At 50.2% G+C, this 19,542-nt stretch overlaps 3 protein-coding genes and 1 non-coding gene across 4 annotated transcripts; 1 reads left to right on the forward strand and 3 right to left on the reverse strand.

Moving 5' to 3' along the window:
- Window positions 1–10,595: 10,595 nt before the first annotated feature.
- On the reverse strand, window positions 10,596–11,824 carry F5J12DRAFT_174056 (uncharacterized protein). Its single transcript, XM_051738231.1, has 3 exons — window positions 11,771–11,824; window positions 11,036–11,717; window positions 10,596–10,980 (listed from the first exon to the last, which is right to left on the reverse strand). Exons 2-3 carry the CDS (start codon window positions 11,530–11,532, stop codon window positions 10,824–10,826), a joined length of 654 nt encoding a protein of 217 aa, XP_051594069.1. The 5' UTR covers window positions 11,533–11,717; window positions 11,771–11,824; the 3' UTR covers window positions 10,596–10,823.
- Window positions 11,825–11,895: 71 nt separating this feature from the next.
- Window positions 11,896–11,969, reverse strand: F5J12DRAFT_t242. Its single transcript has one exon. It is a non-coding gene; the product is annotated as a tRNA-Ile (tRNA).
- An 83-nt stretch (window positions 11,970–12,052) lies between these two features.
- F5J12DRAFT_788144 (uncharacterized protein) lies at window positions 12,053–14,449 on the reverse strand (the record flags this gene model as incomplete). Its single annotated transcript, XM_051743720.1, has 13 exons — window positions 12,053–12,142; window positions 12,231–12,423; window positions 12,471–12,558; window positions 12,659–12,693; window positions 12,787–13,015; window positions 13,172–13,276; window positions 13,336–13,358; window positions 13,390–13,417; window positions 13,517–13,663; window positions 13,982–14,015; window positions 14,074–14,197; window positions 14,238–14,384; window positions 14,442–14,449. 13 exons carry the CDS (start codon window positions 14,447–14,449, stop codon window positions 12,053–12,055), a joined length of 1,251 nt encoding a protein of 416 aa, XP_051594070.1.
- A 1,623-nt stretch (window positions 14,450–16,072) lies between these two features.
- F5J12DRAFT_900110 (uncharacterized protein) lies at window positions 16,073–18,826 on the forward strand (the record flags this gene model as incomplete). The annotated part of the gene is made up of 9 exons (XM_051748189.1): window positions 16,073–16,410; window positions 16,466–16,829; window positions 16,897–16,906; window positions 16,980–17,101; window positions 17,149–17,514; window positions 17,568–18,316; window positions 18,370–18,453; window positions 18,513–18,662; window positions 18,721–18,826. The coding sequence occupies 9 exons, from the start codon at window positions 16,073–16,075 to the stop codon at window positions 18,824–18,826; spliced, it is 2,289 nt and encodes a 762-aa protein (XP_051594071.1).
- Window positions 18,827–19,542: the final 716 nt, after the last annotated feature.

A 19,542-nucleotide genomic window follows, 5' to 3' on the forward strand; every position in this document is an offset into this window, starting at 1 on the left:
GTTTTGGCAACGCTTTCTGGATCGTCTACACGAACGAGATCGGCTGTTCCTGCACCGCCGATGGCTTCAATGACTTTTCCACCAAACTTGTGGTCTCGTTCACGAAAGAGATTAACTTGGTGCACTGAGCCGTCTGGCGAACCTGCAAAAAACATCCGCTCTGATACATCCCATACTACACAACAAACGGGCCTTGGGAAGTGGAAAGTGGTCATTAAAGACTGCGTTGCAAGGTCCCACAGCTAAATCGAGTTACTAACCGATCACCGGCGTGTAAAGGAGGCTTACTTTGACGGTGTGGTCCAGAGATGATGTCAATACCCGGCATTTTGGAAACGGACCTACACCACAGAATACGTCTGTGACAGGAAGAGTGTGGTCTGAGAGTGTGAATTGCGGCAAAGGCAGTTCATTTTGAAGCTCGTGATCCACTAGCCTGATTCCCGCAAGGTCAGCATTGTACGTAGCTTACATTGTGAAAGAGCAGACTTTGGAATGGACCAAACACTGACACCAGAGTCTTCGCTCCCTGATATCAACATTATACCATCGGCGGTAAACTTCAACACGTTAACCTGACGGTAGTGCGCGTCCCATGCGTTGTATAAAATCCCAGACGCAACCTACTGTCAAAGACGTCAGGATCGCAGTGTGCGGTCACAGTGGAACGAACGCGCCTCCCAGAGATATATTCGACCATGGGAGGTACCTCCAGCGCAATAATTGGCACTCTGGTCCAAAGCGAGACAGCTTAGTTTTTCCGGCAAGATAATCTTCAACGCTATCTGATCCTAGAAGTTGTGCAAGTTGAGTGAAAAAGCAAAAACACCGTCAAATTGCACTATACTCACACGTTGAAAATTGTAGACGTTAAGAACGGACTTGTCCATTTGTGCCCCAATCATAATACCACCCTGACCATTTGCTGTCTCAATGAACGCACTGCAGTGTGGTGCAGAACTTGTTTGCCTGAAGGTTGCCAAAGTGGTACCCGCCTGCAGGTCATGCAGCACAAATGCTCCTTGACCAGAACCAGATGGCTGCGGTGCAGTAGCACACAGTATAGTTTCCTGTAAAACCATGACGGGTCTGCTGGAAACGCGTTGGAAAACTACAGAACGATCCGCTCACTGTAAAAGGAAATATATGAGCACAGCCACCACGCCATCTGAGATATGTATGGGTCCACGTCATGAGGAGGGCAAGACTAGGACCACCACTATGGCAACTAACCTGTATGAGGTTTTGGGACTGAACCGACATGCACCCCAAGAAGAAAGTGCGTAGGTTGTCCATACAGATTGAAACGTCGTTACTCATACTGCTCTTTACGCAAGTTCGCAAAGCCTACAGACGAAAAGCTCTAGAGACCCACCCGGATCGCCTTCCGCCAAACGCATCAGCAGCCGACAAAGCTGCCTCCGAAGACATGTTTCGCAGGGTACTGCCCACAGACGGACCTATAGAACTGTCCTCTAATATGCTCTTCGCCAGGTCAATAACGCTTATGAAGTTTTGAACGATCCCGCCAATCGGAAGGTAACTGCACGCTTTCTTCTTTGTTACCGCACGAATAGTTGATGCATGTCCTATAGCTCTACGATGAACATGGTGTTTGGCCACCTCCATCGCCCCAGGTCAACGGCCGACCCAGTGGCTGGGACTCCTTCAACGGTCCTTCATTTAGGGAACCTTTCTTCCCGGATCCCTTCTTTTCAGACCCGTTCTTCTCTCGTGGTCGCGCCGACCCATTTTCAGGTTTTGGGTTCGGACATACCCCATTCCGCGGTTTCACTGACCCCTTTGTGCTCTTCAACTCAATATTTGGTGACATTCATCGTGCTTTCTCGGAAGATCCATTCTCTAGTGACCCATTCGACCGTCCGTTTTCGGGAGGGTTCGCTTCGCCCTTCTCCCTGTTGGCCGGATCATCTTTCGGTGTTCCACGCGGTAACATGCAGTCTATCTCGAGTTCCTCTCGCGGTATGCTTTCCGGTGGGAATGGCCGTTGGACTTCTGAAAGTTGGACTACCCAGACGATCAATGGTGTCACCCAGACCAAGTGCGTACGCAGAGACTCAGAGGTGAGTGTACTGTCCTGCCGACGTTGTCGTGATACCTTTCTCAATATTCTTTACAAGGGCAACGAGCATGCCCTGTACAAACTTCCCGATGGGACCGTCCGCCGCACAGTGAACGGTATTGAACAGGCTTCGGGCGATGACCGTCGGGCCATCGATTACACCCCAAGTCGGAACGACCCTTATTCACAACCACCACCACCACCACCTCCTCCTCCTCCTCCCTATGAGGCGGCAGTTGGTGCCCCACCTGCACAACCACGTGGTCCCTATTCCTCCCGGGACCCACGTTCTTCTAGTACGTTCCACAAGTACCCTTTCCTACGAATTGGTAACTGATACACACTCAACATTATAGGTTATCAAGGTCGCCACGATACTTCTTACCGTGGAGATCAGCATTTGCACAGTGACAGATACGGAAGTAGATATGGTCATGGAGACAAGCATGGCCACGGGGATAGGCATGGACATACTGACAAATACAGTCACACTGATAAATACGGGGAAGCCGACAAGCATGATTATAGGCACAAGGAGAGGGATAGGCATGGTGATGGCCGGTACGATCACCAAAGCAGACATGGTGACTACCATGGTTATGGCGGATCCTCTGCGAGCTTCCGGAGTGGGGGCAAGTGAGAGTTTAATGAGGAAGGAGTCTTACCTTTGTTCTGGAAATTCATTTACTACTGTTTCCCGAATACTGCACGTCTTTTCTTTTCTAGTACCATGGCCTCAATCCACTGTACTGCTTGCATGCTATTCCTTCACTGTATCGAGTATTGTAGATGCTTATGATCAACGAAGTTTTTACACACTTTCAGACGTATTAAGTCGTAATGCTTATTAACGTATCGTGCTACTCATTACAGTCCCTCGAAGAAGGACAAATCTTGGGCCGAAAGACCACCCGTCTGCATTGGCTTCGACGTCATTTGTTGTACTGGTTGCAGAGGCTTCGCTGCTATCGGCGTTGGTGAGCTTATAAATGCTGACTGGAAAGGCGACGCCGACGATGGGGACAGTGGTGACTGGTGCATGCCCGCTGCTTGGGCAACCAGCGGAGAGTTATGAAAGGGAGAGGTCGCTGACGACTGGCTGGACCCCGCAATAAGCGGCTTTCGGGAGAAGACTGGGGTAGAGGGACTCATGGTGTCTTCAAAGTCGAGCAAATTCTCTGACCTGGGTGGCGGAGGTATCGGTCGTGCTTGCACACTCTCAACCCTTGGTGAGGGCCATGTCCCCTTTGTTGCGTTTGCCTGATCCATCAAGCTCTGTGTGCGCATATGGTCCGACGAGCGCACTGAGTGTTTCAAGGGGAGGCCTGGTCTGCGATAGCTCGGAGGCGTATTTTTCGCAGGTACAGGAGGTGGTGAGGGCGTTTTGAGGCCAGTATTGTCCTGGGAGGGCGAAGTGACAAAATCGTCAAAGTCATCCAGAGAACAGGATATAGACGAGCGTGGAGACCGAAGTCGGTCCAAAGAATCCTCTGATTCCGGGCTGCGGACAGACACAGAGTCAGACGGAACATGCGAGCGGCGGCAGAGTGAGCCAGAGGAAAAGAATGAAAACTCGTCCGAATCCCCGCTATCCCTGGGGTAGGTATCTGATACCGCTGCGACATTGGACCACAAGCTAGAGGAGGAAGAAGGCGTAATCGTAGACATCGTGGGAGGTAGACGCTGTAGAGTACCTGGCCGAGGTGTCTGCGGGGGCGACGTTGGAGGAGGTGGAATCAAAGGTGGAAGGGAGAGTGAAGTTGGAGCTTTTGGGGGTGGCAGAAGAGGGAACGAGGATTGAGCCCTGGGCGAAGGCCGAGAAGTCGATGATATCGGGAGAGCTGGCGAAACGGCTGAGATCGAAGACATCATGAACGACGACACCGAGGATGGGTGCTTCGTAGGCACAATGGATGATGAGGAATGTGCCAAGGGTATATTTGTCTGTGGTGTTAGTGAAGAAGGTATAGGGGTTGCGAGAGAGCTACTCGGGTTGGATCTTGTTAATGGGGAAGGGATAATAATCGGCTTCGGTGGTGGGGGAAGAGGCGGTGGCAATTTCTCCGGAAGGGGTGAAGATTTAATCATATTTGACAGGCCCTTCAAATCAGCTGCATCATTTTCATCATCGAGATCAGTCGCACTTGGAACATTAATATCGGACAGGTATTCAAGGTCATCTGCGGACAAAGCCAACGACGCATGGTTGGCATTGGTGCTTCTGGTACGGGCGAAGCGGTTTAAAAATCTGGAAACAGCAGAAGGTGCAGGGGCAGTTGTGGTTACCGCAACCTCTGATGCGGTTTCCTGACTGGCAGCTGGTGCGGGAGTAACCGTTGACGAACGCTTCGATGGCGATACGTCACGTCCAACCTGTGACTGAGACAAATTTGTAGATATGGAGCTACTGATGCTGGATCTCCCGGATGCAGGTGTTTCACTGTTATCATCAGATGGAGAAGGAGCGGTAGAAGTCCTGCGACTCCAAAACGAAAGTAAACCGCCCGTCGCTTTCCTTGGCTTCGTTTCTTCCACTGTGCCTCGGTGTTCGCCTTTGTCAAGAATACGCCAACCGATAGGTGTTACATCCGGAACAACGTCTTCCCTCGAGACTGCGGACTTCTGCCAGTCTGCTGTTCCCCTTGAAGCTAACAACCTAGCCAAAGGACTGCTTCCCGACAGGGTTAAATGTCTAGTCAATTTAAGAGCCTCATTCACGGCCTTGGCCGTTGCAGTAGAAGGAAATTGCACGGGAGGAGGAAGCGACGAATCTTCGGGAAGTAATTCGTTTAAAAGCATCGTTCTGAAAGAACCGGTTTGGAAATTTACACTAGTGACACGTAAGCTAAAGACATACATATTTTCCAGACCAGTCGGACCATTCCGCCAATTGTCATTGGAGGTGTTTGAATCGACAGTCTCAGGCTGCGGGCAGATAACGTCCGAGAATTGCTCGCACTGACGAAGAATGGCGTCCAACAACTCTGGGGGCTAAGCAGATGTAAGACTCGAACGGAAACTTGTTCGCGAGCATCATACCACTGCGCGATTGAATTTCTCCTTCGCTTGTTGAGCAGTTTCCCACTCGTCAGGCGGTTGGATCTCTTCCGATTCGCCCTGAGGCGGTGTACTACTCCAAGTAGATGCCCATTCATCATCCGGCCCTGCTAGGAGCTTAGGGTCTTCCCATGTATCTGATTCATTGTCTGCCTCGAGAGCTGTTGGTGTCGGTACAACGCCTCCTGTTATATCATTCTCAGGAATAGCTGCGTCCCTCTCCGACGGTAGAAGTGCGGAGTACGGTTTGCTGTGCTCTGATGACAGGGGAATACTCGTGGCACATCCTACCTCAGGAGATGAGGACAACGTGGCTAAAACGGGTTCACTTGGCTCTTCCTGAGGTGAGGGGCCAGGCCTCACAGCCGAGGGTTGGGAAAGAACAATTTGCTCGTACGTGGACGGTACCCATGCAGCCTCCTCCACTTCGGAGGAGGACCAGAGGGGGTCGCCCGCGTGAACTGAACTCGTCCATTCGGCGGAGTCATGCAGAGACCACGGTGGGAGACCCAAGTCAGCTTCCTGATCGTGCGCCGCTTCGGATGGCGATGCCCAACAGTGCTGCCCAGACACTGGTTTGTCTGATAATGGCTGTTCCCAGGCATTGGCCCATGGATTGTCCATGCGGGCCCACCTGTATCGCGTCAGTCCGTGCACACTGAGGAGCTTGAAATCAAAGGCAGAGCCTCAGTTATCGCACGTGATCTATAGTCCACGTGACTGCCTGTTTTGCCATACAATTGGGGTTTCCTCGGGCTTGCACTGCTCACCACAGTCTACTGCCAAGTTCACACTTGCCATGGCTTTGGACATCGCCAACGGCGATCGCAGCATTCTTGAGTGGGACGAGGACCAAGTTCATGAGTGGCTTTCTCAACGAGGCTTCCCACAGTACGAGCAACAGATCAAAGGTGAGACTACGCTTACTATTGACAAGGCGCAGCATTCATTACTTATCTATCGCACCGTTTGGAAACATCAGAACATCGTATCGCTGGTGATGTGCTTTGCATGCTTGATGCACAAGCTCTCAAGACTATCGGTGTCGCTACTGTCGGCCAGAGAATAGCAATTCTCAAAGCAGTCTACCAGGCGAAACTTGCGTGTCGTGTTCCGGTCGAGTCACACCATTACGTCCCTCCATGTAGGCATAAACATTAATGTGAGGCATGTGACAACCGAGTCCTAACACCTTACAGCTGAATTAGAGGAGCGTGTAATTTCGGTCGAGAAGCTGCAAGACCTCATCAGAGAACAGGGTCATTGTTCCTCTTTTCAAGGGTACCCTATGTTTATCTCACGCCCTTTCACGTGCAGCCTTCCGCGTACAAATACTGGAGGAAGATAATAAGCGTCTAAATGAAATTCTCCAACATATCCTTGACGAATTCAGTGCTATGCGTGGCTCTACCCGACCAGTACGTAGGACCGGCAGCCATCCAGTTCACGGATTCACGTTTGCTACTTTATTAGGACGAACATTCGTTACAACGTCAGCCATCCTTCAAGTGGGCTCAATTCGTCAATCCTGCCAAGTCCCCCACTAAACCTGACGCGGAATCGCCTCGCCTCTCCCCCCAACACATGGAGCACGAAAGTTCTCAGAGTCGTTCGAGTCAGGCGAACCAAGTCCAAGCTCCTTCCTCGACCTCACGAGGGGTGCCTACACCCCCAGCTGAATCTCCAGGCGCCTCGAGTCAACAACCGTCAGCCTCCTCAAGAACAAATTCAAACCGCCAGGAAAGCACTGACAACCTCAAAAGCTTCAAGGTCAGCCTGGAGGACCCAACCTGGAAGGTTTTACCGGCTGCTCTGAAGAAGTACAAGATCAACAATGACAGCTGGCAAAATTACGCCATGTTCATTTGTTATGGCTCCCCTGGTGTGTGAAGCTAATGCGAAGTTGTATTTCACCTCTTACCGTGATGACCCTAGGAAATCGTATCGAACGATGTTTGAGCTACGACGAAAAACCTTTGTTACTCTTCCAGAAGCTCAAGGACGCAAAAAAGAATCCGGTTTTCATGCTCAAACATATCAAAGATATTCGGTCGCCCATCGCCGTTGCTCAGCAAAAGCAAGCATTGCGAAAAGCCTCTATCACATCCGAGCATTCACACAGTCACAATAAGCCCGCCGCAACAAATGAGGGGAAAGCCGGCTCACCTCCACCCAAGTTGGAGGTCAACGAGCTGTCGCCTCCAGCTCCACTGCTGACAGGGACTACACCTCAGCCTGGGTGGCCGGACGTTATGTCACCCACGACAGAGAACAAGTGTGGGGAGGATGTATCCAGTAATCGGGATACATTATCATCTGCGACGACTCTCGTTAACAGTGCACAGAGCACGGCAGATAGCATGAAGTCTCGAAGCACAACCGTTTGCTCAACGGATAGTGACAGTACGAGGAGGGAAATGCCACCGCCAATGGCCGGCGTTTCGTATGCGGTTGCTATATATCCGTACATGGCAGAGCAGGAGGATGAGTTTGATGTTGTCGTGTAAGTGCATGTACAGAATATGGCATCGAAAGGCAGTGCTGACGAGAGTACGAACTACGAAGTGGTAATGCGTTTGTGATTTTGTCACGGGCTCGCGGTTGGTGGGTGGTCCAACGCGACCCAACAGGCTCTGGTGCCGTGGACACCGACACCTCGAAGCAAGGTTGGGTGCCCGCGGGTTGCCTTCTTGAAACAAACGTCCCCGTCGCATCTGCTATAGCAGAAGCTACCGCTGCTGCGAAGGCATCGGGCGCCTCTGATGCCGATTCTAAAACGCCTATTCTTCCTCTGAGCATCATATCGACGAGTTTCCCCGGTATCGCATTGATGGATTACAAAAAGAAGGGAGAGGAAGAGCTCGATTTGGTGAAGGACGATGCCGTACGAGTATTCAAGCGGTATAATCATTGGTCATATGTGAGTATCACCTATTCCAAAGTTACTTCTTCCGTTGACTTGTACACAGGCCGTGAAAGAGGACGGTGGCGATCGTGGTTGGGTTCCGGTATGTTTAGTTCGTTTATGGATTTACGACTTAGCTGACAAGTCGTCAGTCATGGTTCATTGGTAAGGTGCCGACGCCAGGAGGTGCACCTCCGACGCCAGGTCCTGCTTCTGCACCGGCCATGAGTGGTGGACCCTCGTTGTCGTTAGATGCCGGGGATTCGTGCCAAAACCAAGTTTCACCGATGTCCTCTGCTTTCCCAGTGCAAAATCGCAGTGGGGTAATGTGATTTGTATCATGACTGCCTTCCTCCCCGTTTTTCCATCACTGACTGTATCTATTACATAAAACATTCTGCTGCGCGGACACCTCTTTTGTTTGGTACCCACTTTTCAATTGGCTTTATAGTTGATCTTATTGCTCTCCTCCACTCGTTAATGCTACATTCTCCAACTCTTTGCAAGGTCTATCAGATTTAGTACTACAGGGTTAATCTTATGACGGCCGTGGTGCTGGGAGATGCATTTACACGTCTTCCTCGCCATATGATCTGGAAGACGCAGGTGTGCCACTCTTTATTTCTTCTTACGGACAGTCGTCCTGTATCGTAAATGACCAAATCATCTGTGCAAATGATGGTATACGACCCTCGCTACGTGCCGTGGAAAAGAGTGTGGAACAGTAACAGTCCTCGCAAGACTGGGATCACTAGGTCAGTCCGATTAGTTTCCCTTAGTCCATAATCCATTCGTTGTTCTAGATGCAAATTCCCAGGGCTTTTATGACGAGCGATAAGTACCACCCAGTCAGCCCCCAAACTTCTAACTTCTCACTGCCAATTTGCTCGACGAGGTCATGATTTGCATCGCTCCGTATCCGGATGCGCTGAGGGACGAGATCAGAGACGTCAATGGTCCAATAGGGCCGCGACGAGCGATAAAGGCCAGGTTGGAGACGTGTCTGAGATGTAAATGCAGACAGGGGTAGATGAAATACAGCAGCTACCTCGGCTTGGGAGAGTATAAGCGAATCAATGTTCAACGAGGGCAGTGGTGCATCTGGCCCTTGGTCTGGAGAAGCGGTTCCCGGGGGATAGACGAAGCCCTGGTAATGTGCGTCAGGATGATACAAAACCTAAATAACCCTGCACGCGTACAACGTACGGCCACACACGCAGACCCTTCAAGCTGCGCTCTGGGGGCCCGAGATGACCGAGTACGTCTACCTCGTCTGCAGGCACGCCTACTTCTTCACGCACTTCACGCAGAGCTGCGGCTTGGAGGGATAAATCAGCCTGGCTGGCCGTTAGTAACGGTGTCCAACTTTTTAAATGTACTATTAATTTGCCGTACTTCGTCTACTTTGCCACCTGGAAAACTATGATTCGATTCATCAATAATCCTGACCCCCGCATGACGATGATCGCCTACGTGCCTGACTTCCCCTGGGTGCGACGTGAGGTTTCCCCTAACTTCTAGGAGTACCCCAGGCACGCCATCTGCATTACAGAGTGGAACGAGGACTGCTGCATGGGATTCGTTCAGATTGGGTTCGCTGCTTGTTAATCCAGCGCTGGTCGCATAGTCCGAAAGTGCTCCCCGAATCGTGTCAAGGGAATTACGAGTGAACAGTGTGGTGAGTGAGATGATGGAATTGGACTTTGATGGCAACGCCGCGTTACTCGACCGTGTCCTCGCCATGAACGTCCTGCCTTACTGGACGTACTCATCTTCTGACTTGGTTGAAAGAATCCAGTACAAGTGGGGTCGAGCTACTGTAGGACTTTTCCATCATACTTTCACTGCCGCAACGACAATATGCAACATTTACAGTTAGTTACTAGCATAAGAGCTTTGACATACAGGACTAGACTGGGCAACCTCACATGGACACTCTCCACGCCTCGCCGATGATTACTGTATTTCGTATTACACCAGAAGTTCTGGGGCTTCCATATCTTCAAATTTGAAGGGCTAAATGTAGCTTCACATCTGGGATCTGCAGTACCTCACGGATGTGTGCAAACCCGAACTGCTGCAAGTTGGATGCAACCCCACACTTAAAATAAGACTTCGCAGTCACCAGGCCACGGACATCCGATGATCCTTGTTGTGTAGGCTCAGAGGTTGAACTCTTCGAACCAGGATCTGATGAGTCCAGCAAGGGGTGTTCCAGATTGGCGGGTGCTGATTCGCCACGCTATTGGTACATGAAGTATTTGGTCTGAAATGTTGACTTGTCCATGATCTGACGAGCCCAAACGTGGTTGTTCCAGACGCATGTCATCATGCAAATTCTGCGGTGGAAATAACCGAGCGCCTTTCATGCATGTGATGACTGGGGGGTGTTCCACTCCACTGGACCTAGGCGCCGGGCTGTGAAATATGTTGATTATCGATATCACCCCCATCCTCTGAAGAGTGCTGGTAACTTACCTGTCCGTGGTCTAATCCAGGCCCAAAGGCAGACATGCGCGATCATGCAAATTTTGCGGTGGCAATTAGTCGAGCGTCCTTCGTGTATGTAATGATCCGAGGGTGCTCATGGGTTCCACTCTGCCGGAGTTAGGCGGCAGGCTATGAAATAGGTTGATTATCGATACCATCCCGTTCTTTGTAGGGAAAGTCATTCAATTAATGCTCAGTGCTTCGCTGGATGAGGCATCTCTGACCCATTCCTAGCGCCAACTTTACGCCCGTCAAATTGTCTAGCAAATTGTTCCATCAGGCTCACCTTCAGAGCATGACATTCCAGTCCCAGGCTGCCCTTGTCAAGGATTCGACCCCCACGTCTTCGAGGATAAAAGGGCTGAGTGTCTTGACCGGCTGATAACCCAGAGTCAAGTCTCTCTTCGCCTCGTCATCAGTATGGCTTCCGCTAATAACATACCTGCTTTCCAATCATCAATCATTTCTGCCAATGCGAACGACACTAGTAAAACGCCCACCATTGGTGTGAAGCCTCATCAGTACCCCTCGGTAGCTCTCGTGCCACGTCCGAGGGGCTCTGGCATTCAGGCCGTGCTCGTAAGTCTCTCACTGCAAGGTATCTCGTACGCCTACCGTGTGGTTGACTCCGGGTTTCCAAAAGTTCACTTTCCAAGGACAAGCGGCTGAAAATCAGTATATGATCAAAGTCGGTGATATGACAACCGGAGCGACAGCGGACACCACTCCGCTCGTCATTGCATCTTAGTCGGGAAACCAGATCTGGACCCTTAATCACCACACCCATCCGCAGCGGGGTGTCGTTTATACGTGAGCTCCGTATTCCAATATGAGTTCTCGAACGCTCGATCATACATTGCACTTGCAGCATCAAGAGGGCCGTGGGCTCCACATACCGAGCGTGGACTACAGACACTACCAATGGCACTGTGGGGTCGAATTTATCTTTCCAAGAAATCATACCATATTTACCAAATATTTCCTTCAGATTTACCATTCGACCCTGGGCTCGACCCCGACTGACAATCAGTACTTCAAGTTTGAAATTTGACGGCCTTTAACAGGGAGACGAGGAAGCTGAAAACAGGATGTGAGAACAAATGTTAGTTGTGTAAGAATAGTTAGGATGACCTCTGTCTTGTGTGCCTGTCGCATGTGTGCCCTTGTGAAAATCCAAGTTGTCTGTGCAACCGTCTTAGTGATTGGGAGCCTCGGTCAGCAAAACTCGTATTCACCATCCATCGTTGGTCCCGTGGCGAGTACAGATATGTTGTCAGATTCCGTTACAGCAGTTTGCATAAATAATGTCAGTAGCAAAATATTTGTGAGCGCGTCGTGAGCTCATGTCAAAAAGCATCACTGGCCAACGTGGGGATCGAACCCAAGACCTTCGCGTTATTAGCACGACGCTCTAACCAACTGAGCTAGTCGGCCCACATTGCGAAATGCATTACGTCCGACTACGATCCTAACAGCGATGAGCATCGCATTACTTGCTATACGATCGTAGCTTTCAATTACTGCCACGGATCCGGGCACAGACACAAAACATGCATGGGACCAATAGACTCTTGCAATGCGAGGTTCGCCATCCTCACCAAAGCTCCCTGCGAAACACGACTGGGTATGTGTCACATTCACGTATAGGGTAAAGGACAAGTACTTGTCGGAACAGATGATGGCAACATAACCCACCGGGAAAAAAATATGTAGCAGATACATGAAGTACGATACATTCATGGGTTCAGGCCGAGGTGATTGAATGACGGGTTCTCCACTATCCTCTGGGGCAGCAGGGACGGGATTATCCGCCGTCATTAATTCTGTTCCTCCGCCTTCCACTTCTGCACCCATGTCTGCTTCTGTCTCCACTTCAGCTATCGCTCGTCTAGGAGGCAAAATGAGAAGAATAACAAGAAAACAGAGAGCGCGTACCGGTACGCGTCCCGACAGTCCTTCCCGACGCTACCCGTCTCCCAACGTCGACGACGTGACTGTGGCGCCAACAGTTCTGAGTCCAGTTCTTAGCCCGACAATAAGTCATACATTATGACGCTGCATCTGTAACATTAAACAAACAAAAATAAAACAGCTGATTGCGCGACTTTTGCAGTAACACGCACTCCTCGCCCATTCCTCGGGACTCGTTTCGATGCTACTGTACATAACCCATGTAATAATGGGTATTTTGCCAAGAAATGGGCCCAAATTCGCTAGGCCAGTGATGACTTGTGGCGCGGAGCGCGGTCACATGAATTTGCAGGTGGCGATGCCGTGGGAATTTCCCGAAGGAGCAATCCCGCCACCAGGTGGGAGGGGCGGAGGAGGGGGTCGAGCGTTCGAGCGGGCCCTGTGGGGCATCACGGCCTCGTGGATTGGGCGGGATGACTGGGGAGGGTGCCGACGAACTGTGTTCACGTCCTGCCTACGTTTATCTATTTTATCTGCCCTCCTAGCTAGTGCAAAGTGGTACAAGGTGGCTGTGTTAAAAATTATGCAGGGGTAGTATAAAAAGTTGCGCAGGAGCAGTGCTGCAAAAGTCGCGCATTCAGCTGTTTTATTTTTGTTTGTTTAATGTTACAGATGCAGCGTCATAGCGTCATAGGGATGATGTCGATAATCAACATATTTTATACCCCCGTACGAAAGGCGCTCGGTTATTGCCACCGCAAAATTTGCATGATCACACATGTCGAACAACCACGTTTGGGCTCGTCGGGCCATGGACAAGTAGGCCAACACTTCAGACCAAATATTCGTGTGCCAATAGCATGAAGAATCACTGCTGGAATAGACCTACCAATCTGGGACACCGTTGCTGGACTGGTTCAAAGAGTTCTACTCCTGAACTTACACAACAAGGATCATCGGATGTCCGTGGCCTGGTGACTGCGAAGTCTTATTTTACTGTCAATGTGGGGTTGTGTCCAACTTAAGTTTGCACACATGTGAGGTACTGCAGACCCCAGATGTGAAGTTACATTTGGCCCTCCAAATCTGAAGATCTGAAAGCCCCAGAACTTCTGGTGTAATACAAAATATGGTAGTTGTCAGCAAGGCGTGGAGGGTGCCCATGCGAGGGTGCCCAATCTGGTCTTGTACGTCAAAGCTCCTATGCTGGTAGCTGACTGTAAATGTTGCATTTTATCGTTGCGGCAGTAAAAGTATGATGGAAAATGAGTACGTCCAATGAGGTTACAATAGACCTCTGCCCCCTAAAGAATCATCCAGGCACAAGTTTTTTGTCAGTTTCAGACTGGAATACGAAATGCACCTGACTTTCGCTCGAACGGCAGGTTGTTACAGCCACGATGATGTTATCTGGCACGTTGCCAGAGATGGTGGAGCAGAGAATTTCAGGGGACCATCAAACTCGCCTCTGTAACCCTCAATAACAAACTATGTAGCAGTTGTTTGTGGTGACTGCGCGGTCTCTCGGCAGTCACCTGCACAACTTTCCAAGGGCTTGGCTCGCCGTGTCTACAGGTATGAGTACACTCGCAAACATCAGAATTAGCTTTCCAATCGAAGTGCGTACATGGCGGACACCCGATGATCCTTTTGGTGTAAGTTGAGGAGTAGAACTCTCCGAACCAGGATCTAATGAGTCCAGCAAGGGTTGTCCCAGATTGGCGAGTGCTGTTCCACCTGTGTTCGCCATGCTATTGGCACATGAATATTTGGTCAGAAGTGTTGGCTTACTTGTCCATGGTCCGGCGAGCCCAAACATGGTTGTTCCAGACATGCGTGATCATACAAATTTTTGCGGTGGCAATAACCGAGCGTCTTTCGTACATGTAATGATCGGGGGTGTTCATAAGTCCCACTCCATCGGGCTTAGGTGCCGGGCTATGAAATATGTTGATTATCGATATCACCCCATCCTCTGAAGTGCTGATAACTTACCTGTCCATGGTCAGATGAGCCCAAAGGCAGACCTACACGATCATGCAATTTTTGCGATGAGAAATAATCGATTAATCGATCGCCTTTCTTGCATGTAATGATCCCGGAGGGCGTGTTCATCTCTTCCACTCCGCCGCGCTATGAAATAGTCGGTTATGGATATAACGTCACGATGTTCTGGTGCTCATTGCTTCCGTGGCAGGTTGGCGAAAGTGGGATGCGAGTGGGACGATCCAAAGCGGACCTATGTGCAATACGGTAGGTCCGAACAATTGGCGCTGTAAGTTGCAGAGAGTAAAAGGTATATGACGTCGTACATACTTCTAGTCAGTGATTATCAGACTGAGGAGAGGAGTTGGCTTTTCAGTTTTGCCGTATTTTTAGATGGAAGACGAAGGGCCTTGTGCATGGAGGAACGGTCAGCAGGAGAAATAACAAAAGATTACACAAAACATGGATATGCAAGCCTTCGGAGATAACTGGTACACCAGTTGACCGCGCCAACATGCTGAACTCATTGGTCGGCCTGTGAAATACTTACGATTGAGCTGGTGACCGTCGTCGGATTATGCGATGACCCTAATGACATTAATGACCCTTGTGCTTGTTGATTGGCATAGATTGCTCAAACAGTCACATAGGTGTGTCTTTTCACACACCTTTCAACTGAAAAAGGCCTCGTCACGATCTCGGCGGATTTCATTGTAGTTCAAGGAAAGTTCGAGGGTTCTGAGGGGGTTAGAGGCTGATAGACGCGGTGAATGTTCAAAGTCTCATCGGTATTGGAAATGTTCGCTGACCTTCTAATTTGGACTCCAGCGTTGCATAACAAACCCGTACATCATCCACTGAGCTGGAGTTCGAACATTCAACTTGAGCGCAAACCTACCAGGACTCGGGAAAGAGCGAGGGGACTCCTGACGTCAAAGCCTAGGGCATTCCTTCAGCCCCCGTTCCACCAAGGGCTCAAGTGGCGGGAAGGTGTCGACTTTTCGGAGAAAAGAACGGATGAGGGTTGCTTTCTATCTTAGAAGCGGTCGGCAGACACGTCCGCAACGGTCAGTGCCGCGATTTCGTTTGAGAAGAACCTTACTGTAGCGAGGCTGACATGCCCTTTTTTTCGGATAGTAGCTAACAATTTCTTCCAGTCCCTCGGTGAGCGCGGATACTGGTCAGGCGGCGCCTTCTTGATTTCAATTCCATCCATTCCTGCCTCGGGGAGCTCTTGGTTTGTGAGCTGTTACAAGCTAATGTACGAGTCTGGCAAGCAGAATTTCCATCAGAAGCCCCCGATATGGCAACAACGGCACATACACCTGCTCCCTGGTATCTAATGGGTCCCTGAAGCACCCCAAAGTTTGTAGTTTGAAAAAACGTGAAATGGGGTGTTCATCAGGTGCCAAAGCCGAGCCAAGTTCACGGTGTAAATTCCAAGTCATGCATTCGAGAAGTCCATCGCAATGGTGCCGACTGCTGGGACAGATAAAAAGGGTGCGCTTCACCGCTTGGCTCCCTCTGACTTGTGCATTTCTCGCCATCGTTTGAGTTCCGAAACGCTACAGGACAGTACGTACAATTCTCTGCCCTGATCTCTAACTACATTTTTTTGTTCCACCCACAGTCATCGAACAATGTTTGGAGGCGAAGGAATCTACTGGATCCGGAACAAGTCACTGTCGAGCAAGTTTATTGATATCGGTAACAACCCCTATGTTCATGGCAGCGAACGCGGTTCCAAGCCGATTGGGCTTTTAAGCCCCAAATTGACTCGTCCGCAGCTCTGGCTTGTAGAGCAAGTTCAGGATGGCGAGTCCTTCATCTTCCGTAACTATGATACGGGTACCGTGCTGGATATCCAAGACGAAAGCCCCAACAATGGTGCCTCTGTAATTGTTAAGTCGTACGCGTACACCGGTGAGAGGGCGAGCTCCCAGCATTGGCAAGTCGTCTGGGTCAGCGACGACAACAAGTATTTCACCTTATTCGTCTCTCAGACTTCCGAAATGACTGATATGGAATTGCAGGATTCCCTACTACCGTATCACCAACCGGAAGACTGGGACTGTCCTGGACCAAACCACGGATGGGGGCGGGTTTCCTATAAAATCCTGGCAATTCCACGGCGGTCAGCATCAACTCTGGTGCTTTGAACGCGCTACCTTCCCAACCATGTATTGGCTTGTTAACATCTCCTCGCAACTGTGCCTTCAGTACAATGCTAGTACCAACCACGACGCCTCCCTGAATTCCAAGACCAATTTTCCGTCTCGAGACCAACTTTGGTATCTGGAGAGCTTGGAAGACTATGACGGTTATTGCAGGATTCGTCACGTGGATTTGGAAGATCGAGTCCTTGATCTTTCTGGTGATGATAACACGACTATCAAAGTATGGACTGAAGGAGGAAGCAACAACCAGAGGTGGAAAATAACTGACGTTGACATGAATGGGTAAGCAATTCTGCGGTACGCGTAAATATATATATTTCATTCCACGCATACAGCGCTGTGAGCATTGTCTGTGCGCGGAATAACACAGTCCTCTATGCCAACAAGAGACGAGAAGTGTGGTATCCGCGTGGTGCAACTGATGCAGCGACTTTCGGTGGTCATTACCAATGGCTCCTCGTTCCCTGCCCTATACCCTCTCTCTTTTGGACCGTAAGTACCATATCCTCTGAGATATTTACGTGCTTATCCCGCAACAGGCTGTGCAATGTAGGGGTTCGGGGAAGTTCGTGGCTCAACCCGGTGGTAGCATCACGGCTTCCGACGGTGCTCGGGGAGAGGTTGATTATACAGTCCAATGGCGCTTTCTAACACAGGGTCGCAATCCCTATTTCACTATCATTAATCGCCAGACAGGCAACTCTCTGTACAATTCGTCTGGGTCTTCCCTTGCTGCGGACAACAATCCCAATTCCAACAAATATTACTGGGCCCTTGATGCTGGTGGGGAAGACTACAGCATCACCAATATATCCACCTCGAATGTCATCACATGGAATAATGGTAACATTCAAGCGCTCCCTGGCGGAGCAACAGACGCGAACCGCCAGTGGTTCATTAATGCGGTGACTGTCTTTCACGTTCCGTGTTGTTTCATATTTCTAAGCATCTCTTCAAGTCGTTGCAATCAGTACCATCGTTCGCTCTCATCAACGGGAGAACAGGAATGGCGCCCACCCACGTTCCCCGTGAACCTGTCATGACGGACGGAGCTTTCAACTCCTACCGATGCCACTGGATCTTCCAGCAAGTCGGAACTGACGCGAATGACCGACAAGTCTACATTATCATCAACAAATTGTCCGACAATGTACTGTCCCACCGGAATGGAGCGATTGAGGCTGTCGACAACGTTCCCACTGACACCCGTAATCAGTGGAGGCCAGTACCTTGCCACAAGCGATACTTCGCTTTCGTCAATGTCTCCACTGGCGAATATCTCAGTGATCCAGGAACAACTGGTTCCCGTGATCCTAATGACTTCATGACGGACGAAGATCGCCGATGCTGCTGGACCCTCGTGTCCCATCGGGATTCTATCTACGACACGATCGCCCTTGATACTGACATTACGAGCCCGCGCCTGGGCTCTCACCATATTGTCAAGAGGGCCCCGAAAAAGACTCCTAAGGGGAAGGGCAATGCCAAGGCCCAACCTTCCCACATCCCTGACAATCCTCGGATCACCCAAGTGACTAATCGTGTCCTCCGAGTCATTGTCGAGCGCCTCATTGGTCAGTTGGATTTCGATAGAATCAATGATCAGCCCGCACGTACTCTAGCATCGACTTTGCGAACTGAGGTTGTGAGAGATTGGCGTATTGATGTCCCCCGATCGATTCAGGCTGGATGGGAGCGTCCGGGCTGGTGGGATTTCTGGCTACTCGAAGGTGTTCTACCATTGACCCCGTTATCACTAGGGTTCGTATTGACCTCCAAGGGACCTATCACGACCAAAATGGGGTCAGGGTAGCAAATATTCAAGGACAATGGAATGACGACACGTGCGCTGCTCCGCGTTTCATGCCTGTGCCCCGATAGGCTACAAACTTTCTTCTCACAGAATATTCCACGTCATCGTTCCAGTTGGTGTCGACTTCGGTCGTGAGACAATTCGTCGCGCTATGATCGAAAGTCTTCAAACGGCGACCTCTGTGCGGCTCGACGCCCCTGATAACGCTACTCCCAGTGGTTCCAGGACACGGCCTACCACGTATGTCTTCGTTTCACTACCTCCACATTGATGCATGATTTCATATTTGGTAATCTAGGACGCGGAGACCTCCTGGTCCTGGTGCACCTCCTGCAGGTCAATTTTGGGCAGCCACTGCGATCCAGATTGTCGGACTTGGATTGATGTCTCTTCTCTTGTTGTGAAGCCATCCGAAGTAATCCAAAATATTCAAGATGTCTCCTGTCCATTTGTACTCCAGTGAATGATCGTTTGTAGGATACTAAACAGAAAATAGTTACCATCTACCTCATGATATTAGCTCTACCTGTTGTCTCGGGCTTTTGAGCCAATGTAATCAATATGTCATTGCGAACACGACTCCAAGCAGAGGCCGGAGGACGTCAGTCCTCGAGGTGAAGTGCAGGTCATCTGGGCTCAACGAATCACTTCCTCAGTTCTAGTACAAAAGAGTAGATAGATGAAATACAGTATATCATACATAAATATTACAAGGTTCCCTCAACATTCATGGATTCAGGTTGTGATTGAATGATGGGTTCTTCACTATCCTCTGGGACAGCAGGCCCAGGGACGGGATTGTCCGTCGCTATTGGTTCCATTTCTCCGCCTTCCACCTCTGCACCCATGTCTGTTTCTGTCTCCATTTCTGCTATTGCTCGTCTGGGAGGTAAAATGAGAGAAATAATGAGAAAACAGAGAGCGCGTACTGGTATGCGTCCCGACAGTCCTTCCTGATGCTACTTGTCTTCCAACGTTGACGACGTGACTGTGGCGCCAACAGTTCTGAGTCCAGTTCTTAGCCCGAGAATCAGTCATACATTGCCCATGGAGTTGAAGTAATCTTACCTTGGTTTTCGCCCAAGAGTAACAATTTGCTGAGTTCAGCCCATTGCCTACA

Source organism: Pisolithus orientalis (genome assembly GCF_024613125.1).
Source record: "Pisolithus orientalis strain OTSU chromosome Unknown F5J12scaffold_195, whole genome shotgun sequence".
Lineage (NCBI taxonomy): Eukaryota > Fungi > Basidiomycota > Agaricomycetes > Boletales > Pisolithaceae > Pisolithus > Pisolithus orientalis.